Source organism: Odontesthes bonariensis, chromosome 19 (genome assembly GCF_027942865.1).
Source record: "Odontesthes bonariensis isolate fOdoBon6 chromosome 19, fOdoBon6.hap1, whole genome shotgun sequence".
In the NCBI taxonomy this organism is placed as follows: Eukaryota; Metazoa; Chordata; class Actinopteri; order Atheriniformes; family Atherinopsidae; genus Odontesthes; species Odontesthes bonariensis.
Window position 1 is genome coordinate 10,221,277 of NC_134524.1, and position 24,797 is coordinate 10,246,073.

A 24,797-nucleotide genomic window follows, 5' to 3' on the forward strand; every position below is an offset into this window, starting at 1 on the left:
CTCATAACTTCACACACCAGTCATTTTAAAGCACATACAAAAATAGAAATATTTTGATTAAGCGTTATATTTGTAGAAAAATATGGAATGTAAACAAACACATTTAGGTAGTTTTACTCAGACAAACAAACACATACAAGGACTAGTGTGGTCCTTTACAGCAGCTTTTTACAGGAAACATCAGTCTGTCTTCATGGGTGAGGATGTCTTGCATAAAGTGTCGTTCAGAGGGCAAAACTGAACTCTAGACAGGTGGCGGAGCGGGGCTGTAAGGGCTTTTCTCTCTCCTGCCGATTCAGTACAGCTGGTTTTCATGGTGATAGCGAGGGTAGGCATGGTGACCGTGTCATTGACCCGGAGATTAAGCATGACAATGAGCCGTGATTTTCTCGCCTCTCTCCTCTCTTCTCGGCTCTCAAAGTGTCTCAAATTCCCTCGTGTGGAGAAAAAAAACAAAAAAACGTGATAAATACCTCAAGGACGCGTATCAGCAAACAGTCCGAAGCTCTTTACTGGATGTAAGATGAGAGGTCGGGATAACGCCGCTCATATATAACCTCCCCTGATTCTTTTCTGCTCGGTTAACATGATGTCAGCCCTAATGCGATACCCCAGACCTTCTGGTTCACCTCTCCACCTACAATCATCCTGCGTGAGCATCCCTGTGCAACAAGTCTGAAACATCTGCCGCACAGTTTACATGATACACACTGAATGTAACTTTGTTACATCTTACATCCGTCAGCAGTGAAAATGACCAAGATGAATGTTGTGACGCTTGAAGAAGAAGACACTAGGGCTGGGCAACGATTAAAATTTTTAATCTAATTAATCACAATTAATCGCATCTGAATTCAAAAGTAGTGTATAGCTTTTAGCATTTAGTTTTATTTTAAATGTGCTGCCATATGAATGAAAGTGCCATTACATTTGTTGTGCAAACACACTTTTAACATCAGCATCTTTCTGTAGTTTTTATGTAGAAGCCTCGCTCCACTGTCTGTTTCCTTGAATGACTTGCTGCTATCAGTTGTGTGTTTTGCCTTTAAGTGATATTTTAGACTGGAACTACTACGCTGAGAAGACAATTCAACTTGGCAGTGTTTACAGATGACTTTGGTTCTGTCGACTCCGCCGCCTGGAAGAACTTTAAAATGAAAATGGCCGAGTAAAAGTTCCGTACCCTTCTCCATGTTTGGTGGATCCGCCGATTACTTTCTTTTCCGGTTCCGCAGCAGACAGCAACAGACTTTTACAAAATAAAAGCCTGAAAAAAATGTTTTTAAAAATAAAAAAATAAAGCCTGCGTTAATGCGTAATAAAATATTTATCGTCGTTAAATAATTAACGAGTTAACGCGATAATAACTCGTTAACTCGCCCAGCCCTAGAAGAAACCTATGAAATTTTGGTGTGAATTAGGACGTTTTATCCTGATTTTTCTGTATAAATGACAACAATCATGGTTTTTTTTTTGTATTGTTCACAACCAACATCGAGCCCACCCAGAGGTTCCCCCATGCGGTTGACCCAGTTATTACCCATATAGACCCCCTCAGTTCGGCCGGGATGTTGCTCCGTATTTTTCTTTAAGCAGCAGCACGCCGATGACATCATTCCATGTTCGTGCAAGACTATAAACCACATTCATTTGTCACAGATTGATTGCAAAAACAGTAAAGCATGACAATTAAAGCATAACTTATGGCAGGTGTCACTGAGAACTGAACATTTCTCTGATCAGATCATCTGGTTTTGTTAAATTTGGATGTTTGGCTCTTCGGTGCCAAAGCTTATGCAGCAAATACCCACACAGCTGACTGTGTGTTTCACTGATTAATCGGCCGTGCGAGTGATTGATTTGTTAATTCATGCTGTGGCTGTGCACAATATCTTAGCTGCCTCTCCCAGCTGGCTCATCAGATAAAGTGCACTTACTTAGAGTGTAAAACCCCTTCCAAGGATGGAAAAAAAAAAAAAACCTGAGGAAGGAGGAGGTGGAGGAGTGCAGCTATCGGTGAAATTTCATTTGGCCACTGTGCTATTTTTGCTGTATCCTCCTGTGTTCCTCACACCTGCAGCAAGAGTAATACAAACGCCACAAATCCCTCTCACAGGACAATCACACACACACACACACACACACACACACACTCACACACACACATGCTGTACACGGACTGTAAAACACAAAAGAGTGGAGCTCTCGCATGTCAGCCGCCGTGCGGTAATCCACTCAACATGGCCTCATTCCAGGCCTGCTCTCCGACTGATGCAGGGTTCAAACCAGCCAGCAAATATCCGAGCATCTTTTACACGTCGCCGTTTGTAAGTCAAGTGTGTGACGACAGCTTACACCGCTCGGTGGACAGGTGTGAGCGTGCTTCTGTGCGCTCGTGCCTGCGTTAGCGTTCTAACGGCCGATTTATTGATTTTTTTGGCATTTTGATACGAAACGCCAGTTTGAGCTTTTATCCTAATCTCTGTCCCCACAAACACACACGCCACAGGGCAAGCTGGCAGAAACCTTGTCAGCATCATCACGGACTGTGCTCGCCGCACTGTGTCTCTCTCAGTGTTGCAGGAGTTTAATCCTGTCCCTCCATCCTCTCCTGATACGCTGCACCACTGTGAGTCAGGCACATATGGCGACCTGCACGCCAGCCCAGCGTACTGAGGGTTTACTGGAGATCCCAAGAGCACCCGAACAGCCATGCGTGACCTGCTTGTGGGCTGTTTTAGCTAAAATAGCTTGATATTATATAAAGTACAAGATGGCAGGATCAAGATGCTCACTGCTTACAAGATGTACCATGTGGAAAACTGATGAACTCTGTGGATTCCTCCATATGGTGCTACAGTAAGAAACACTTTGAAGGAATTCATCAGATTTTTGTTTTCCTTTTACCAGACCATTAAAACGATGGATGCCACCTCTAAAGGGAGAATTCCCCACTACGTCTTTATGTGGAATTACAGGCTAAACTACTAAAAACAGGAAGAGCTGCAGGGAATAGTGTGCGACCAGTTCAATCTCTACAGGCTCATCTGTACGGCCCACCAAGAAGGTGCAATGAAAACTTGAAAGTCGGCTTAAAAGTGCAACAGAGAAGTTGAAACTGTAGTTAAGTGTCTTGGCTCTCACCGTGCTGTCGGGGCGCCATTTTCACAGTGGCAACGCCTGGTCCCAGAAGTGCCAATAAAAGCTAAATGTGACGGGCATAATCCCAGTTTTACACGAGGCAGTCCCTCTGTTAGCCTGTTAGCATGTTAGCTTTATCCCAACCCTATCTGCAGAGAAAAACGTTGCTTTTTATCAACGTGATGCTCGATTGTGGTTTGTACTAACTGGGATTCATTGGGATGAATGTGAGAACAGGAGCAGCCTGTGACCGCAGCATCTTTCACTCTTTTTTTTGCCCCTTTGTTTCCTTTTTTTTAAACACAAGTGATAATGAAAGAAACTTCAGTAGAATATTTATTGAACAGCTGTGATTTCACTGCTTCAGACCCGCATCCCAGTTAAGTTTTCCTAAGTCCTGTGACTTTCCTCGACCTCGTCGTGACGTTTTCAACAAGTTCGAACCCTTTTTGTCTTTTCAACCCGATCCCTGAGGCTATACCGCCTCCTCCTGGCGACACGACGCGGCCGCGTTTATTGACTCCAAATCCATCCAAAGAAACGTGTCTGATTCACATTTGTTTCTGCAGCTTTTCAACAAATCGCTTCAGATCTGGCAGTTGGAAACCCCCGTCAGTGACTGTCAACAAGAGTTCAGGTTGATGATAGGGTTCGCCGATAAAAGCGAACCCTCTCCTTTTGAAGATCAGAGGTTAATGATTTCTTTTGAAGTACCCGGGGCTGAAACCTTCATCTGTCTCTGAGTTGGAACCTGTGACCTCCCCTGTCACTCACACCTGCAGTTAGCCTGCAGCCTGCCCTCTTTAGCTCTTACACTCCTATCGCAACCATCTCTCTTCCTTTGCTTCTTGTATTGTGTCTGTCTGTTTAATGTGCTTGGCTCCAGTTTGCTCTAATTAGCATTCTTTTCATATTAGGCTTCATACATTACTGGCTGTACTTGGAACACTCGGGTTACAGGAGAGCAAAGCAAAGCAAAGCTGCCGTATCTCGTGATTTTTATTTAAAGATCATATCTTGTCCTATTTTTGCTCTTAGCCTTTCTGTTTTATGCAGGATTCATACCTTTATTCTGCTGTTTCACTAATAGTGGGTCAGCTCAAAGATTAGATCATGCAAATGCTCGGTTTGGATTAAAAAAACTGCAAGTGACACGTCCTCCTCCGAACCAGCTGATTATCTGCACGTTAGCCGTCGTCGGCCTCAGAAATTGATCTGCGGACACAGAACTGTGCGAATGCAAATGAATCCACCGCAGGCGTCGGTGTGTTTTCAGAGGAGGCCGTCCCACATGCCATCGACTGGTTCTGCTTGTTCTCTGCATCTGCTCCCACTGCGATTGCCAAAGGAAGGAGGACTCCAACACGGAGCGTCTTTGAAGCGTCATGGCCGGGAGCGCGGCGTCGTTTCCCTGCTCATCGGAGCTCACAGTCATTTGGCTTCTGCCCCGTGCGCTCGGCGTATCCGCCCGGAGGCGACACTTTAGGTGCACGTGAGTTTATTATCTCACACGGAGCGAAGATAAGCTGGTCATGTCATGGAGGGTTTTCCTTCTTTTTTTTTTTTTTGTTGTGCTTCCTCGAACATCAAACATTAAGGCATCAAATGGCTCTGATTATATCCAGTGATGCTGAACCTGCTGTCACTCAGAAGCACGTGACTGAATGAAGACTGGAACTGTAGATCTATGGGACACGTAGCCTTTCATGACAGTGGGATGAAAGGCTACAAGATGATTTGACAATGCCTAATTAGGCTGTTGCTGTCTTGAGTGTTCCTGTTTCTGGATATAAAGACTGCGGGGGTGGTGTGTGTGTGTGTGTGTGTGTGTGTGTGTGTGTCTGGAGAGAGGTTTGTTTGGGGTATGAAGCACAGCAATAAATTTAGCCATTGTGTTGATAATAACCTTAACTTGCAGCACAGAGGCCCACATAAATCTAATTTCACAGTCATCCTACAAAAATCCACAAGCATCCTTTTAATGTGTTATGTTCTTTTCTTTAAAACAATCCCATCTGCTCCATGTAAAATACAATTGGCTTTTTCTTAACACCATCTTTTTCTTAAATTTGGCCAGGCGGGTGCGTTTTGCATCGCAGTGTGTCGCTCAAACACAAAACTAACTCAGAAAACGGGAAGAAAAGACCGTGACGAATTCTGTTTTTCATCAAAGAAGTTAAACCTTCTTTTAACTTGTGACCATATTAAGGGAGATTAGTGTCTTATTTTCGTTGGAAAGAACGCAGCACCATGCAAAAGCTGTCTTAGACCACTTTTACCAAGGTTTACCAAAGACTTTAATTAGCCTTTAGGGTTTTGGTTTGTTCACGGTCCTCGTAAGGAAAGGGAGTCGATGCAAATGTCAAAGCTTCATAAATACCGTGACGACTCAAACCTCAGCAGCCACGCGGCGAGCTGACCAGGTTTGCGCGCTTTCGTCCAATCAGTGAACGCGTTCAGCCCTTCCTCTCATTGAGAGATGGCATTTTCCCTTTTTTAAGCAGGTTTATGTTGTGCTAGTCCACACAGAGCCGGACTTTAAAGTGCATGTGAACATGTTAGTGTGGAAAACAAACCTGGAAGAAAACAAGCGCCCGGATAATTCAGCCGGGGTTTGAATCGCTGCATGTTTACGATCATCTGGACTGATTCACGGAGTCCAACCTTTTCCATGTTTTTACTCACACACTAAGTTTGATATTATTGCCGCTTAATTACCTATTTATTCTTTTTTTTTTTTTACCTCACATATACAATAATCTCCCACAGAGAAAATTAGAAGCAGCAGAATGTCTCAAACCTTTTCTAACGGTCGACAGCATAACTCGATTCCCAGTTTAAGCCTCTTGCTCTTGTCAAAGATACCCACTGCCTCCACCTTCCATCAGAGGAGGCAGGCTCTGATCCATGTAGCCACAAGGCAGCTATAAGAAGACAGAACAGCATTTTCAGGTACATAAAAGCTTGTGTGATTGTTCGGAAGGCGATTCACAGGACCTTCATGAAATATTCAGCAGACTCAGCGGACTGTTGGTGCAACATTATCTGCACATTCTGTACGTGACCTTCATGGAAGCTTTATCAGGAGAAGAGCTTTCCTGCATCCAAAATCCATCACAAGACATTTGCTTCTTTGGAAATAAGTGGAGCAAACGGAGCTTTTTAACTGCCATCAGCAGACGTTTGCAGCAAGAAAGGCTGTAGAGTTTCATGTGAAGAACGAATCTCCAACCGTGAAGCACGGGGACGGATCATGCTTTGAACTTTTTCTCTGGTTGGAGGAAGAATTGTCAGTAAATTTAGTAAGGAATCATAACACTGAAGTTAAGAATGAAACCAGATCAGATCATCTGTTACCCTCTTGGCTCTTCACACTTATAGAAATTTGAACCAGAGTTGGTAAAACTTTGGCATAGCTCCGAAGATGAAGGAAACGCACTCCTGATAGATGATTTCAGTTATTGCCTCGAGCAGAACTGCTGTGCAGAGTTTCAGCGTCTCAGACGCCCTTTTTGGATGATATTTTCTGTGTAGTGACTTCACTTTGTCCTTACTTGTATTTCCTTTTCTGAAACGCCACGGTTGTTCTTCTCTGTGTCTTTTAAAGAGCTTTTTTTGTTGGGATGTTTCTGTCAGGAATGCTGCGATGAACAGGTGAAAAGCTTTGTTTCTGACACTTTGTGTGGGAGGACAGGTTCAGTAGTGTCTGTTTTAAACTGGACACACACACACACACACAGTGGCTGCTGTGTGAAGCAATTACCAGCCAGGTTCGAGCTGTCGGTGCGTGCCACAGTGCACACAGAGTGGGGGTTACATTTTGCAGCTATGTTCCTGATGTCCCAGAGACGCGGCAGTTGTGCCGGCGGCTCTGAAATTGCCTGAAATAAGCCGTGCTGCGTGCATCATTGACTCCACTGTTCATTTTGAAAGATCACAATGAGTCACGGCGCCCTTTGTCTCTCTGTTTTTTCTCCCTGCTTCTATCCTCAGGGTCTGGTGGGTGAAAAATACGGCAGCATCCGAGTGCCCGGGGAGGTGGAGTCGGCGGAGTTTGAGATGATCTTGGACGCGGCTGTGGAGGCGGGGCTGGACACCCACATCTTAGAGGAGTGGTACTGCAGGGATGAAAACTCTGTGCCACCCGCATACTACCTCAAACCCAAAGCCCAAATGCTCAAGAACTACCAGAACTCTGTAAGTCCAACTCAGCTTCCGAGTACTGTGTGAACGACACTGAAATAACAGCCAGGCTTTTCCTTCAGTGAGGAAGCATGCGTTGCTTTTTGTTTGTGTAAAAATGTCTGCAAAGATACGAAGCCCACAACCAAAGCTGTTATTGTCTCCCTGCGTATCTGTCCTACATCACCATGTGGCTCATTTACATACTGCCTGCGTTGGGGTTAGTTTGACATGCCTCAGAATGCAAAAAGAGCCCCTCTCTGCATGCACTGACAGTATAAAAAGGATGGACGAAGCTGTCACAGAAGTGCTTAACAAAGCAGTAGCACAGATGACCACTAGGGGCTAAATGCTCATTTTAAAAAATGTTAACAAATCAGTGTGCTAGTGCAGCGGTCCCCAACCCCCGGTACCGGTCCGTGGGTCGTTTGGTACCGGGCCTCACAGAAAGCATAAATAACTTACATTATTTCCGTTTTATTTATCATCCGAGTCTGAACAATGTTTTATTTTGAAAAATAACCGAATTCTCTGTCTATGACTCACTCTTGACACGTGTCAAGATGCTTGTCTCGCTCACGTGATATAGTAACGCTAATATTAAACCCACAAGCTAGCAAAATGAGTAAAAAACAGACGTCTTTGAAAAGTTTCTTTGCAAAGGAGAAAAGGCCCAGTGAGGAGACAGAAGAAGAGCCACTAATAAAAAGAAAGCTGCATTTAACAGACAACACCAGGAGATCTACTTAAAATATGTTTATCGCGATGGATGATTCCCACGCACCAAGCGCGCTCTGCATAATATGCGGCGACCGGCTCTCCAATGAGGCAATGAAGCCTTCAAAACTAAAAGTTACATAGAAGTACACAGTGGATCCACGTTTATTATTATATTTACAAAATACCACAGTTTTTGTGTTGATCATATCATTTTACCTTGTTGTATTTATTCGCCACACCTTAAAGGCCGGTCCCTGAAAATATTGTCTGACATTAAACCGGTCCGTTGCGCAAAAACGGTTGGGCACCGCTGTGCTAGTGGACTTCCCAAAATAATTAATAATAATAATAATAATAATAATATATAATATAATAAATATATATATTATCAAAATAATTTCATAATTCAATAGATGGAGATGAAGTCCTGAAAGAGTTGTGTCTGATCAGCTCTCCAGCTCTATCCTTTTGTCCAAATATGGTCACTTCTGGTTGCCACACCAGCTCTATCATTTATTACAGCTAATTAGAGCTTATTTTTTAACATCTATTTCACCAAGTCTGATCTATGAGCTGACCGGTTAGAGCAGAGTGGGCCTCTCATATGACGGCTTAAACACACGGGAGGTAAAAGAAGTGTAAAGGTGTGCTGTGTTTTTAACAGTTAAAGCGTGTAAACCGACCCCCAAAACAAATTTATGAATCTCCGAATGAGCTGTTTAACAGAGCTGATAGTGTATTTGTGTCCTTGAGCTCTGTGGTGGAAAGCTTTTCTTCTGTTTGATGAACACATTTTGAACGCACACGCAGAGAAAAGACGCTTTGCTTTGAGTTTGTCGGCACAGCTGCTTCGGTTCAGGCAGCTTTAAAACGCTTTCTTTTTTAATCCTTTAATGTTTTTTCAAAGTTTTAGTTTAATTCCAAAGCGAACCCTCTGAAACCCATTCACGCAATTTCAAACAAAACTGTTGATCTCAGTTTTGACATTCAAATTTATGCAGATAATTAAAAATCCGGCTGAGTTTCTGTATTCGAAGCTGCATCAAAGTGTTGCCTCGAGTTTCTCCAAAGTCATTAAAAAAAACCTGTTTGCTGGCGCTTTGAAAAGCTAAAAACACAAATTCCTCACGGACAAGTCGCGGCTGTTCGCCGTGTTGTCGTGCACGTCTGCACAAACGAGAGTGACAGCGTTCCCTCAGTGCATGATGAGTGTGCTGTCCCCCCTGTCCCCTCTGTCTGGCCCCCGTCTGGCTTAGATGGAGTCAAGCAGCGCAGCAAAGACCAAGAATGACAAGGCCTGGAGGAATGTGTCGGAGGAGATCAAGAAGATCTTCCGGACGGCGGTGCTGCAGCTTCAGGAGAAGGGGACCATGAAGATCGCTCAGGCCAAGAAATTCCTTTGCTCTGGTGAGTGTCAGGTCTCCCTTTTTTCATTTTTCATCTTCCAGTGTTTTTACTTTTTTTTTTATCTGAGATGGAGGGGTTGTTGTTTAGGCGTTGGGCGTGAAACCGGAATGATAGAAAAAGAGATGTGGTGCAGTCAGGATTAATTAGCGTCACCCCCGGCAGATGACAGTGATTGATCGATTACAGAGCAGCTTCATGTCTCGGTCATTAATCCGCGCGACGTGTCACAGTGTCGTGAAACAAGGGAAAACATGCTCTGGGGACTGGAACTGACGAGGGACTTTTAAATGCTACTTTTTTGCCTTTGTTCTTTATTTTCCAGAGCGTTTCTGGTGTCACATGTAACATAATTACAGCTGTGTTTGATATATTATTATCCGTGTGAGATTCCGGATTTTTTTTAAACATTGAATTTAAATGTGAGAATCAGACTCAAATTGGTGGATAGCACATGGTTGCATGTTCTCCTTCGTGGGTTTTCTCCAGGTACCCAGGCTTCCTCACACCGTCCAAAAAACATGCATGTTAGGGTAATTAGTAGGACTGGGCAACGATTAAAATGTTTAATCTAATTAATCACATGATTTCCCTGATTAATCGCATTTTTAGCAAAATCCAAAAATTCAAAAGTAGCGTATAGCTTTTAGCATTTAGTTTTATTTTAAATGTGCTGCCATATGAATGAAAGTGCCATAATATTTGTTGTGCAAACACACTTTTAACATCAGCATCTTTCTGTAGTTTTTATGTAGAAGCCTCGCTCCACTGTCTGTTTCCTTAAATGACTTGCTGCTATCAGTTGTGTGTTTTGCCTTTAAGTGATATTTTAGACTGGAACTACTACGCTGAGAAGACAATTCAACTTGGCAGTGTTTACAGATGACTTTGGTTCTGTCGACTCCGCCGTCTGGAAGAACTTTAACATGAAAATGGCCGAGTAAAAGTTCCGTACCCTTCTCCATGTTTGGTGGATCCGCCGATTACTTTCTTTTCCGGTTCCGCAGCAGACAGCAACAGACTTTTACAAAAAAAAAGCCTGTGAGCAACAGACTTTTACAATAATAAAATAAATAATAAAACAGGGGTGCTGCGTGTCGTTCCCCCTCTCTCTGCTTCCTGTCTATCTAAACTTTCCATTAAAGGCATAAAAGCCCTAGCCTGACTACGTCATACTCACAATTCTAGTCAGAATGTGAGTCTGATACCGCTCAATAGAGATTTGTGTTTTTCAACCGAACCAGGAGAAAAAATGCCTCTTCGCTCAGTTGGACAGACCTACAACCAATCAGAGCAACGTAATATGTGACGTAGATTAAGCGACACACACTTGTTGTAGGAAGGACGGCAAAAACATATTTTCTATCGATAAAAGCCTTTATCGCGTTCCTCTGTTCGTCTTTCAAAATAAATGCAATGTGGAGATCCTGTAGAACAGACTCGATGGCAGAATCTACACACCCTAGCTCTCCAGCGGCAGCCATGTTTGTTTCAAACAAATTCAAACCAAGCGCTCTTTAGTGACGTAGTCGATAATGAAACATTTTCAGGCGAGAAAGTAGTCGTTTAGATCCCCAACGTGTTGAAAATCTGACAAAAAAAACGGCTATTTACAATTTTATCCCGACGAATTCGGCAATACTAAAGCTAGCTGCAGTGAGCAACGCACTTCCGGTTATTTTCACAAAATTAAATACCCGTTGCCTTTTATCATAGGGAAAGCCATTACGATACAATTGGTGCTTTTGTTTTGAAAACAGGAAGTGAACCTACCCTCGTCGTAGCTAGCTTGAAACTGCCGTTTTGACAGGAAATGACGATCGACGACGTCACGTTACGTTGCATCTTGGGTAGTTTGAGTATGAGTAGTAACCTCATGATGCATATCCAACATTTCGGAGAATCTAGTATGCATCCGGGAAAAAAGTTAGTATGAGTAGTAGGAGAAGTATGCGGTTTCGAACACAGCCAGTGTGTGTGTTTCACGTTGTCCGGCTGAAATATGAAAGTTCTTCTCTGGAAAAGACGTGTTCTGGATGGGAGCAGATGTTTCTCTAAAAGCTGTAAACATCCTTCAGCTTTAAAGAAGCCTTTCCAGATGTGTAAGCTGCTGGTTCCATAGACACTAATGCTGCTGCTGATGATGATGATGATGGGGAGGAGGAGGAGGACGCAAAAGTAGAACTAAAGTGTCTATTGAAAGATAAATTGAGCCGGAAATCCAAGATACAAGAGACGAAATGAATAAAACAACAGAACTAAAGAAAAACCTGAGCAGCGGAAAGAAGAGAGTTAAAGAAGTGGAGGTGATGACAGTAACAGCAAGGATCTGACGGGGACTGAGATAAACCGAGGGGGATCAATAAACTGAGGGAAAGTAATGAGGAAGTAACTGCAGCTGTGATTGATTGATTAGGAGACAGGTGTGGAAATGGAGCTGAGAAACAAACAGGGAAATGGAGGACACTAAGAGTAATGACGAGCTTTTTCCCCAACTTTTATTAGAACATTACACTTTTCAGGTCTCACTTTGCTCCATTGAGGACTGTTTTTATTCACACTATACATGGCGTCTCAGCTCCTTTGGAGTCGGGGGTCGTGTATTTTGTATATTTTCAACCCCCTGTAGTTTTTACAGGATGAGTTTGAACTCTTCGTGATGTAACTGTTGAGCGCTTTCAGGTTAATTTCCTCGTTACCTGCTTCGCTTTCAGGTGACAGAAATCCTTCAGAGGAACGCTGCACCGGTTGTTACGTCTCCTCTGAGATAATTTGCTGTTGAGCAGGCCGGTCTGCTCGGAGATATTTTGGGAATACCTCGAGCAGCTGGTGTTTCCATCTTCCTCTGGCTTTTCTGCAGCTGCGACACATCTCACTGATCAATACGATGACAATTAGGTGTATTACTGGGTATTTTTGGGCATAGATTGAAGAGAACATTGAGCAGTAGATGAAACTGCAGGGGGGCAGAGAAAGAAAATGGCAGAATTAAAGCTCTCTCTCGTACTTCAGTGCCATAGATTTATCAATAAACAGCATAATCACTACCACTTATATTTCAGACTCGTGAGCGGCGCCATAGATTCTGATTTGCACAAACCTCGGGCCGATCAATGAGTCAGACCAGCATATTCTAACCGATTCCTGCTGTTCTTTGCACTCTGTGGAAGGAAAGGCAAAGGTGGGTAAACAAAGGGGATGCCATCTGATTTATTGGATCTTTATTTATCCAGTTCCTGAGACTTTAACGTCTCTTTTACCAGAATGTGCTGCGGCACAAATAGAAATAGAATAGAAAAATACTTTATTCATCCCCCAGTGGGGGAAATTCAAATTAGTCAAGTAGCTCAAAAGATTATTAATGTTTACAATGATTGTATATTAAAAACAACAATAATACCAATTCTAATAAAAAATACTACTACTAACTAATAATAATAATAATAATAATAAATACTAAATAAATAACAAAAAAATTTAAAAAAAATTAGAAAGTACACAGCAGTTTTCTCACAGTACATTATTACACGTTAGAAAAGATAAACTATAGAAGTATATAAAAGAAGGGAACACTGAAATAGCTCGTACTCTCTGTAACTGCAGGTCAGAACAGGCGCTGTTACGGTCAGCCACAGCAGAAGCAGCCAGATCAGTGGGATAAGATGCTAACGTGCTAATTATATAGCTATTACTTTGTGTGCTCTCTGTAGGATCTCCTAAACAGGTATTCCTCATTCACCAACAGTGCTGGTGTCATCAGGGTATAGAAGTATAACAAGATGCCTCCCACAGCATTTTCAAACCGTGCAGATGATTTAAAAACCTTCCATGTGGGACGCACAGTTATTGCTGAATTATTTGGGCAGCACTAAACTATCTCCTTTTCATTTATTAGTGAGCTGCTGGGATCTGATGACAGGTTTGGGTTTGGCAGGCTTGACACGGCTCAGAATAGGAAAATAATGTAAAGTAGAGGCAATGGTCAGTTGGAGGGGTTGCTTTTGTGTGCAGAAGCTTCAGTTTTTATGCTTTTTAACTGAATGAGCAGGGCTGTTAACAGTGTTTGACTGTATGCTTTGGAGGAAGCTGTGCCACCTCCTGGAGCTTCATACTTGGTCTCTTTCTAACTTAATGAACAGGTTTCTCTGGAGGCTGAAATACGCAGGAGACGCTGGCAGAGTTTCAGTCTTGATGCTAGCTTAACTTTTATTTGATCTCTCTCCAGCTGTACTTATTTATCAGCTTTTTACCTTCAGAAGTTATAAAACCAAAGTTTTTCCCTCAGAAAATGACTTAAGTTTCCCTTTCTCTTGGTCTCATTTCAGCCTTGGAGGATGAATTAGACTTTGCCCTCGGGAAACAAACTCCTGCCTTTCTCAGGAAATGCGTCTGCTACATTCGGAAGATCTCCAACTTCGACCGCTTCGCCAAACTCCCAGACATGGGCCGCTACATGGACATCGTGGTCGGCGGCGATCGCGTCATGCGCAACCAGGAAGCCTACGAGCGCCTTCTGAAGGTCCGAGACGAATTCATCCCCACCGTCGTGGCTGCCTCCAACCTCCGCGTCTACTCGTCCGTCACTCACTGCGACATGAAGCTGGGCTACTCCCAAGAGGTGGAGAGTCACTACGTGGAGGGTCTGTGTAAGCAGTTCTACGAGGACATGGTGGACATCATCCAGGCCACAGTCCAGCAGAACTTTGACACAGAAACCGACCCGCTCTACGATGAGGTGGTGCAGCACCTGTCCCTGTGTAAGAACTTCGCAGCCCTCTATGAGTACAAGGCAGAGTCCCTGGATTACGTGCAGGAGTATATCATGCCGTCGAAGGGGAGCAGGATGAGCCCTCTTGTGGTGTTCGGAGGACCCTGCACCGGAAAGACGCTGCTGCTGTCTGAGGTGGCCAAACAGGTGAGACGCTCTTTCCCCTTTTATCTCATCACCGTCACTCCTCCTCCACGGCCCTGGCAGGAGTGTTCGCTCGCTGAGTTTGTCTGTATGCTCTCAGCATGTGTTTGTCTTGTACAACAGGGTACGAGGGGGCGTGCAACTGTTCATCCCTTCTCAAACACTCGCTCGACCATCTGTGCGTCTACCAAAAGACACAACGGTTTTAGCAAACTTTGCACGTGCGTGTACGTTTCGTTTTTATGCCCATCTACTCTATTCTCTGTTCATTCTGGCGTTGGATGTGCCGTCTGGCCTCTGCACCCTGCAGAAAGCCTCATATCTGCTTCAACCTTTGCATTAAATGTCCCGTCAGGGCACTCGTTTGTTGTAAATGCCTGTAATGTTTAAAGATAACTTGTTTATAAGCATGCAAGTGAGCTGATTTATTAAGTAAAATCTCCCACAACCATCTTGTTGCATCTATTAATCTTGAGACATTGGGTACTTTAAAAAGGAATAGGTTTAATAGGATTAAAGCCAGACTACACATGGTGGTGAATGAAGAAGGATGTCTAAGCTTCTGCTCAAATCCAGCAGGTGTGATTCACCAAAGGCTCCATCTGAGCCTTTGGTGTCGGCGTCTTCTGTCGGCCTCTAAGTGTTGACTGGCATGATTGTCTATACACTAAAAACATGTGCAAACATCAACATAAATACAGCATAAAAGGCAAAAACAGAGGTTTTCTACAACTCTAATGAGCTTTTTTGGAATGAGTTCTTCATCTCAGTCTGAACCCTGTTAGGCAAGCTGTCCTGGGCAGGATTCATCCCTCCATCAGACCTGTTGCCACTGATTTTCAGTCCACTTCTTGTGTCATTTGGCATAGCTCAGCCTTTACCCTTCCTTAAAAATGGCTTCTTGACAGCCACCTTTCCATGGAGCCCATTTCTGATGAGGCTTGGGCCAACAGTAGATGGATAAGCTGGAGGTCCAGATGCATTTCTCACATCTCTTTGCTGGATTTTTTCCTCTTTCATCCTCCACTTTCCCAGTTTTCCCACTTTTTTTTTTAAGGAGACACTGGACACCATGCTGAGAAATGCCAAGTTTTCAGCTACCAACTTTGTGGGAATCACTTTGTTGCTGCAAAGATACTATTTCATTTATTTCATTTTTCATGGATGCAACTAAAGAAATGGAAACAAATTGCGCGTCGACGGGCGTTTAGAAACAAAGTGCTTAGAGGTGCTTCTTTGCCAAGTTGGCTGTAATGTGTAAAGACAACACTGGATCATGTCTGCATTTAGTTGCCTTTTTAATGCTTGAATGCTTCATAGTGAAGTGTTGAAAGAGAAAGAAAAACTTTAAAAGTTGCTTGGGGACCACTTTAACTCTTTCGGTGCCAAAGACGTCTATAGACGTCAATTTAAAAAAAAATGTTCACTGCCAAAGACGTCTATAGACGTCAATTGCGTTTTTTAACGGAGCGGGCTGGGGGACAATCTAGCGGAGTTCGTCACTAAATCTTAGGCTTGTAAACACTAAACAGAGAATATACTGTCAAAATTACCCGCTAGGTGGCAGCAGTGCCACTATGCACCAAAATAAAAAAGAGCTTGTTTTCTCCATTTTTTTGGGTCAAACAGCTGATTTTGGTGAAACCAACCTATGTTCTACTGTCTATTACTAAAAGACTGAAAATGGTAGAAACAAACTTTTTTTCCTGATCAAAGATTCAATATAAACACAAGAAACTTGTGCTAAAGAAAATAAAAAATAAAATAAAATAAAATAAAGGACCAGACTCAGTGAATAATTCCCTACACTCCGTATTATATAGATCAGTGAGCAGTGCTGACCAACATATCATTGGGGTCATCAGGTGGGAACCTCCTTTCATCAGTGTTTCGTCTAGTTGGGCCCACGACACCTCCAGGAGGCTAGACAATGACCACTGGCGTCCCAGAGTCACCCCCCTAATGCCAGCCAACACTGCCCCTCACACCACAACAACCATAATCTACCTCAGCCTCTCACCAACTGCACACCAGTTACAGCGGGGTGGGGATGCAAACCCTGGTTCGGGTAGGGGAAGAAATAAAAGAGGTAAGAAAAGCAGGAATGGGATTCAAACCCTGGTTCGGGTAGGGGTAATGAAAATATAGAGGGTGCCAGAGGTGGAGGCAGGACAAGACACACTAGCAGATTCAGCAGACAAACTCACCTATAAAGAAGAGAGTCTACTCTTTCTTTTGGTAATTTCGGTGTGTACATAGTCATAAGACAAACTTTTCTGTGGGTCTTGGAAAAATCAGTCAAAATACTGAAAAACACTTGGCAGTATGGGTGGCTCTGAACTGAAAATGGCTGGCAGCCAATGAGTTAAAAGACTGCAGGAAGAACCAAAATGTGAATGAAAGAGGGGTGGCTCAAGACTTATGCACAGTACTTTATATGATGAAGGAAATATTGAAATGTTAAGCTCACACTTCATTAATGTTTGTAAAATTATCTAAAGCTCGTGACGGCACAAATTTTATCCCTAAAAATACAGATTATTTGCATGATTTGCAAGCAGGATCTGCACACCTTAACAAAATGTCACTCGCAAAGGGATTTAATAGATGTAATATCTTTTATATATAGTAAGATTTAGATAATCTAAAGGAAAAGACTTGAATTAGGCTTTATTTTGTCTCACAGTGACATTGTAGCTGTATAAGTTGTTACAAAAAAAGAGTATATATGGTTTCTGCACAGATCTACAGTCTTTAATGTCAGCAGTTTTGTGAATTCTGTCACTGCTGTCATCCTTAAACAAAGACTCAACCACACGGCCAGGAATAAATAACGCTAGTAAAACATCTTTTTGTTGTAAACACTCCATTTGCTTTGCTCTTATTCCTTCCCACACCCTCCAACGTACTCAAAGCTAAAAGTGGAGCAGGAATGATCACTTTCCCTGAAAGTGGCAGATAGCATAATGCTCCCTGAAATCACAGCTGGGCCGTTAAATGAGCTCATGAATGAAGTAATGAGCTCACCAAAGGCACAATGTTAAAGTAGTTTTCATTCACAGAAAACCTCTCATCTCATAAAAGTCAGCGTATCGAGATGTTGTGAATATAAGAAATTCATTATACTGAGTTTAAAAGATTTCTCTGTTTAACAATGATGCAAACTTGACTTTGCACATTAAAATGAATTAAACCACGATTCCCGTCTTTTACTGTTAGAATAACAGTTAGTTTGGTCCTCTGTCCTACTTTTAAAGTTTTCATTATTCCAGTTATTTGTTCTTTTAAAGTAAATCTGTTTTTATGCCCATGTATCATTCATGATTTGAAATAAATAACCATACTCCGTGTATCTTAAGAACCACCTCAGTGTTTTGTTTTCTCTTCTTCTTTCAGGCCTACACGTGGCTGCAGAAAGAGACGAACCCTGAAACAGACCCAGTGGTCATCGTTCGGTTTATTGGCTCCAGCCAACCCTCCACAGACCTACGAACTCTCTTGCAGAGCATCTGTGAACAGATTGCAATAAACTACCGCTGCCTGATTCACTTTATGCCTACCAAAATTGAGGAGATGAAGGAGCTCTTGATCAACCTCCTTGGGGAATCCTCATTCCACAGGCCCCTGGTCATTGTGCTGGACGCCCTGGAGCAGCTGTCAGAAGCAGATGATGCTCGCAAGCTGTGGTGGCTCCCCATACACCTGCCTCGCACGGTCCGCATCATTTTATCAACGCTGCCCAATAAACACCGCATCTTGCAGAAGCTGCGGAGCCTCGTCCATGACGAGGGGTACTATGTGGAGCTGATCCAGAGAGACCGAAAAGTCTGCAGCCAAACGTTAAAACAGCAGCTGCTCGGGGTGAAGAGAAAGGTAACCTCAGGCCAGCAGATCTATGTCAATGAGGCGCTTGCAAAGTGTACGTTGCCGATGTTTGTCAACCTTATCTACAGAGAAGTAGTTCACTGGAGGTCTCACAAAGACGTGGACGATAAATCCCTCTGCTCAACGGTGCATGAAAGCATAGAACAACTATTCTACTCTGTGGAGAACAAACTGGGCCAACGATTTGTCTTCAGAGCATTGGGCTACATCACTATGGCTAAAGCCGGGCTAACGGAGGTTGAGCTGGAAGATATTCTGTCCCTTGACAACATAGTTCTTGGCGATGTCATTGTGCCAACTTACCTCAAAAACCCACTGAGGATCTCTTATGACTTGGTTGCGAAGCTCAGGGAGGAGCTGGAAGGCTATCTGGTGGAGCGGCAGGTACGGAACATCACCTTGATGGTCTGGGCCAACAGGCATCTGCATCTGATTGCCCAGAAACTGTATCTAAGTAATGAGGAGGATGTGCATCAAATGCACAGCCTCTTGGCTGAGTACTTCCTAGGGGCATGGTCAGGAGGCAGGAAGAAGATCTTTACTTACGATAACAACCATTTCACTTCCCTGAACATTTCTCATCACAAAAACCCTCACCATCCACAGTCCCATGAAAAAACATCCTCTGATAAATACTCCTACGACAGACAGACTCCCGAACAGCCCTGGGTGTTCCAGTGCAACCTTTTGGAGCCTGACATTTTCTTTGTCAATCACAGAAAGATGATAGAGCTTGTGTACCACCTCACCAGGAGTGGGCGCACCGATGACCTCATGTTCGGTGTCATCATGAACTTCAGCTGGCTCTACACGATGATCAAGATCGGTCAGTTTGACAAGGCTTTAACAGACATTGACCTTGCTTATAGCTACACCCAAGAAAAAGAGCTCAAGTTCCTGGCAACCACTCTACGCAGCGTCAAGGTAAAAGTGCTAAAAAACCCAGCATCGCTGTCCGCAGAACTGCAGCAAAGGCTTCTTCCAGTTGTCACTTCCCTACCTAAGCTCAGACACCTTCTCCTGGAGTGCGACAAAGACGGGCCGAAGTACTGCTCTATTATACCTCTCCACTCCTCTATGGACGTCACCTACAGTCCAGAGAGGCTTCCTCTTTGCACCAGCTACATGCAGATTGTGGAGATCCTGCCCACTCTAGCCCCAAACATCGTCCTCGTAGCATTAGAAGATGGGTCGGTCAGCACCTGGGATGTAGAGAGCCGGCAGCTCCTGCGACAGATCGACACAGCCAGATCTGTTGTGCTGGGAATCAGGCTAACCTCTGACGAAAAGTATCTGGTCGTGGCCACAACCAAAAATACTCTTCTTATCTATGATAATCACAAGTCCTGCCTTTTATCAGAGGTTGAAATTAAGGGGTCGAAGCACAGTGGCGTCACTGGTGGAGTTGCCTTCATCAACGGTTTTACTCTCTCCACCCATCACGCTTTGGCTTGGCTTGAGGCTAGTAAAGATGTCAACGTCATTGACCTCCTCTACGGCTGGCCTCTCTACCAGTTCCATTGCTGGTACGAGGTGACATGTGTCCAGTGCTCACCAGATGGGATGTACGCCTTCTGTGGCCAGTACCTCAACACAGCATCCATCTTCCATCTGGGAAATGGGGACAAGTTAGCCACTGTGACGTCTGAATTTTCTGGGGGGTTTGTCAAGTCCATCCTTATACTAGATACCCTTAACCAAATGGTGATGATTGATAATGAAGGCAGTTTGTCTGTGTGGAGCACCAAAGAGGTAACTAACCCGAAGCTGATGGAGGATTATGATTGTAGAGGGGATGACAGTGAAGTGGTGGGCATTGAGTTAGCTGAAGACCAGCGTTCCATACTGATTTGCAAGGCCAGGAGTATCGAGGTTCTTGACACTAAAGTATGGAAAATGGTCGAGAAGTTCAAAGCCAAACGTACTGAACGCTTTGTTGCTGCTGTTCTCTCGAAGAATGGACAGAGCATCGTGGCCTCCATGGAGAACACCTCCTCCATCTTTGTCTGGAGGAGGGACAGTGGACAGTGCATGGCTAGCCTGATCGAGATCTCAGGGGCTATCGTCAAACTCATCAAATCGGTCCACCACAACCTGCTTCTTTCTGTTGCCAGCAGTGGGGTTCTGTCTGTTTGGGACATTGACATCATCACCGCCATGTCCAACATTGACAAAACAGGCAAGAAGATACAGACCTTGCAGCTGTCTGGCAGAGAGGACTACGTTTTTACCATGGATGGCTCAGAAGCCGTCCACAAGTGGAATTTTAGCACTGGCTTTATTGAGATGGTCTTCAAACATGAGGGCACAGTGGAGAACTGTGTCCTAACCTCCTCAGGGGATCTCATGGTGACCTCAGACGACAAGTCCAGTCAGTACATCTGGCAAACCAACAATGGAGAAAACATTTTCCGCATCAATGGACAGAGAATATCACAGCTGCTAATCACCCACAATGACCAGTTTGTGGTGTCCCTGTGTGAGCAGAATGCCTCCCGAGTGTGGAGACTTGCTACCGGGCACAAAGTGTGTAACATCTTAGTCACTCTGCAGAATGCACTGATCACCACAGCAAACACTTTTCTGGTGGGAACGTCCAAGAACAAGCTGCTCGCTGTCAGCCTGTGGTCGGGCAGCGTATCCAAGAAGTTTGTCTGCGATGACGGCATCACCATCGTCAACTTCAAGCTCATTCCTGACTGCCCCGATTGTGTTGTGTTCATCACGTCCACAGAAACCGTCTTCATCTGGAGCGTGGCAGACGAGTCTGTGTGCAGGCGAGTCCAGCTGCCGACCAACTTTCTCAAAAACCTTGAGGACTTTCAGATCTCACCCAATGGGAAATTAGGGATAGTCTCCAAAGGTGATGAGAATATAAACGTTCTGGATCTTCACAGTGGGAAGCTGAGGCTCGTTCATGCTGCAGGTATAATCTGGCGTCAGAAGCTATCGAGAGACGGGCGTTATCTCGTGTACATTTGCTTTCGGAACTGTGATGAGGATGATGAAGCCGGCGTAGTTTCCAATCTGATCGTGATGCGCCTCGCCGATGGTAAGAGCATCGGCACGTGCTCGCTGTACAAGACCCCGACCTTCCTTTTGCTCTCACAGCGAGCACTAAACATCATCATCGGTTTCGAGGACGGTAGCATCGGCACATACACGGTTGTGGATCGCGTGGATGCCGCCCTCAAGATAAAGATAGCCACTTCCAACAGCCGACAGATTGTCAACAACGCCTCGCAAAAAGTGCGCCCCAAATGTGGCAACCATTCCTTCAAGACCATCGCCGACTGCATCTGGAGGGAGTCGACAGAGGTGTTCTCAAGGGACAGCCCGATCAACGTGTCGGACTCCGGAGAGGGTGAGTCGACAACGCCTACAAAAAAGACCGAAGTGCTGCAGTGAGAGGAGTGGGAGGAGTTAAGACAGGAGGGTGGAGACGGGTGGAAATTGCTTGGAATCTCTGGGGTTGCAATTGATTCTTGTTTACAGCCACGTGACTCAGCTGCAGATGTCAGCCCTGTGGGTAGTTAATGGGCCGACCATTTTAACGCTGCACTCAAACGATGTATTACTTACTTCCAACTTATGATACGTTTTACGTTAGTTTTACACATGACGACTGTTAGATGAATATTGTTTTACAAAAGAAGAAAAATGTAACTCCTGTAAGCGTATTAGTTTGCCATTATGTGTCCTTCTGCATTTGAAGAACAAAGTTGATATTCAAATGTCTTCGTCAAACATTTTCAAAACCATTCCAGTGATCTTAGCCACTTTCATCGTCTTTATTTCCATTGTGCGCATTAAGCCATAATGTTGTTCTTGGAAGAGAATATTTATGTTTGTCACAAAGAAAAGAAAAAAAGGAAGAACTATGAACATATGTACATATCTCTCTTTTTGGCTGCTGCAATTTGTGTAACTCCTTAAAGAAATGTTTTGTTGTGCTTAATGCAATCAAAGTGAGTGCCTGGAATTTAAAATGTTCTTTACGTGCAGATTACAAGATTTATGAAGATGCAGGGACTTTGTAAACACAGTGTAACACTTGCATTGACGTTAAATCTTCTGAAATCGAGTCAACATCGGGAGAGATCGATGGCACCGATCTGTGTAAAGATAGCTGGAGGAATTTCTTGGAAACGTTTACGTGAATTTGATACGAATTTACCCGCGGTCCGTTTTAAGGGAAACACCACTATTGAGCATACAGTGTAGCATAGCACCATACACGTTTACGCCTTAACCAGTGTACTTGCTTTAGGTTTTAGTGGAGTTAGCTTCAGATGTTTCCGTATAGAAGGACAGAGTGTGAACATATTCAGAGGTTTAGTCATTTCGTGGAAGCACTTTAGGAGTGGTTTGTGAGAAATTATTAGAATTATTCAGATCAAATATCGTATTAATTGTTGAAAGTCGGTTTAGTTGTGTCTTAAAAGACAGGCATCGATCGGGTCTGCTGCCAGAAACACACTCCACCATTTGGAGGTTCTTCCTGAAATGCCTGGTTGGGACTTTAAAAAATTGAGACGCTGTCATCTTCACAGCAGTCCTTCAACGAGGAGCCATTTGAAAATCCGTGAGACTGAATCAGAGTTTGGGTCGCCTTGATAAACGATTTCAAAGCCTGTGATCATTTTATCGTATTTGTAAAACGGAGAAGAATGTGACATTCAAAGCTGTCAAATGAGTGAAGAGAAATGGGATTTAGGGGAAAAGTACGTCCTTTGAGCACAGATTAAAAACAGATCTAGACGTTTATAATGTACTTTTCTCCGTTTATTTTAAATCTAAAGTACAGTTAACTTTTCACGGCTTTACAAAAGGTCTCGTAGATCCCGGCTGTGTCCGAAATTTCATCCTATCGTGCTATTATGTACTCTCAACTATGCGTGTGAAACTCTTTGAGCATGTCCGCCACCTTAGTACTAAAGCAGTACATACGGCTGATGATGCTGCAGTATGCAAGGCTTAAATCTACCACAGTGTAATGCAGTAGTCAAGCATGGTTAGCCAAGGAAAGTCAGTTTTCAGTCCAAGTATAAAGGTATCTTTTATATGAATAACTTTCTCCACATCAGTGTGTTTTACGGTCACCTGGTTCCAACTGGCAACACGTTACAGCTCAGCTTGGCCGTTTGACCGGACCACCGTTTGGTCCCAGAACACGTGCATGGGCGCAGAATTTCGTTATTTACCGAAGAGCGTCAGGTGCTACGTAAAGAAGAGCATCTTTATTGAATCAAGCGTACACCGTTACACTTAAAAAAAAAAAAAAAGCAACTTTAGAGCACGTACGAAGCACCTAGGCTCGTTTCAGTCTCATACGATGATTTCATTTCTTCTCTGGTGTCCTATAAACACATTGACTATGTCGTCCGTCCATAAAGAAATGGGATTATTTCTGCTGCTAGAAGCGTGGAATTTCGGACACAGCGCCTGAGTCTGATGACGTCGTGACAGGCTGAAACTCGAGGGTCTCCCCCTTTAAACACGCCTGTAATAATCCTAAATTAAAAATCTGTGAAACTGAAACAGAACACCACCCACTTTCACCTTGACACATATACTTTTTAAAGGGCTATTCCATCTTATCGTGAGTTCACTCGTTTTGAACAGTTGAGACGACGGCCCTCGGATCATATCGAACTGGGTAGCAGCGCCAAGCTTTAAGATTTCTCGCCGACTCGAAGAGTTTCTGAATTAAGAAAAAAAAGAAAAGAGGAAAAGACATCCTATCATGTAATTGCCAAAGTCCCACTTATGGTTTGTTTTATTTCCGTTGACCGTCTCATTAGTTTTTGAGGCTTGTACTGTAATTATATTGTTACCAAATTGTTCAAGTGTTTGACAGTGATTACGTTTATGATAGAGAAAATGTGCTATCTTTGCTAAAAAGTTTAAAAAGAGTTCTCTTATAAAATATATTGGAATGCCAGTTTAAGAGTATATTTGAATGTGTCCATATGGAAGCCAGTAAACGGTATTATTGTATGTTTAAGTAACTTGAATGACTTTTAATAACTTACATGTTTGCAACTCATAGTTGACATACTGGTAATGAATGTTTCTATGGTATTCTTTGTATTGTCAGGACTGACTTACCTGTTTAGAGATTTATATTTTCATAAATGTTGTACTTACATTTTGTTACAGAGTTGTTTAACTGGGAATCAAACAGAAAAGAAACTTATGTCTGAAGCAATATGAAACTCGTGCGTATGAATTGTTTGTATGAAGCATTTTAATGTAATAAAACGGTTCACTTTTTGCCTCCACTTTGCTGCCTCTGGCCTTATCTCTGGAATTAGAGGATCTACTTCTGGAAAGTGTTTCATCTTCTGTGAACGACTGAGCGGACGAAGCGGAGTCGACCCGCGTTAAGGTTTGAGAAACAGCTCATCCGTGTAGTTTGTATTCAAGCCAAGTCAGAAAACACAGAACAGGCCTCTCGAATCATTTGATAGATCAGTAATTGCTCTCCTGAGCTTGATGCCAAATGCCAGACAAGCATGGTGAATATTTTTCCAACGCTGGCTGACGGCGT

The 24,797-nt window shown here is 43.5% G+C and overlaps 1 protein-coding gene across 1 annotated transcript in view; it reads left to right on the forward strand.

Annotated features, from left to right (window-relative positions):
• Positions 1–24,505, forward strand: part of nwd2 (NACHT and WD repeat domain containing 2) — a 50,276-nt gene extending 25,771 nt beyond the window's left edge. Inside the window, exons 5-8 of the mRNA XM_075451463.1 lie at positions 7,135–7,338; positions 9,300–9,450; positions 13,773–14,362; positions 17,756–24,505. Of these exons, the coding sequence (XP_075307578.1) occupies positions 7,135–7,338; positions 9,300–9,450; positions 13,773–14,362; positions 17,756–21,652 (4,842 nt within the window). The 3' untranslated portion in view covers positions 21,653–24,505. The remainder of the gene's footprint in view (positions 1–7,134; positions 7,339–9,299; positions 9,451–13,772; positions 14,363–17,755) is intronic.
• The last annotated feature ends 292 nt before the right edge of the window (positions 24,506–24,797 follow it).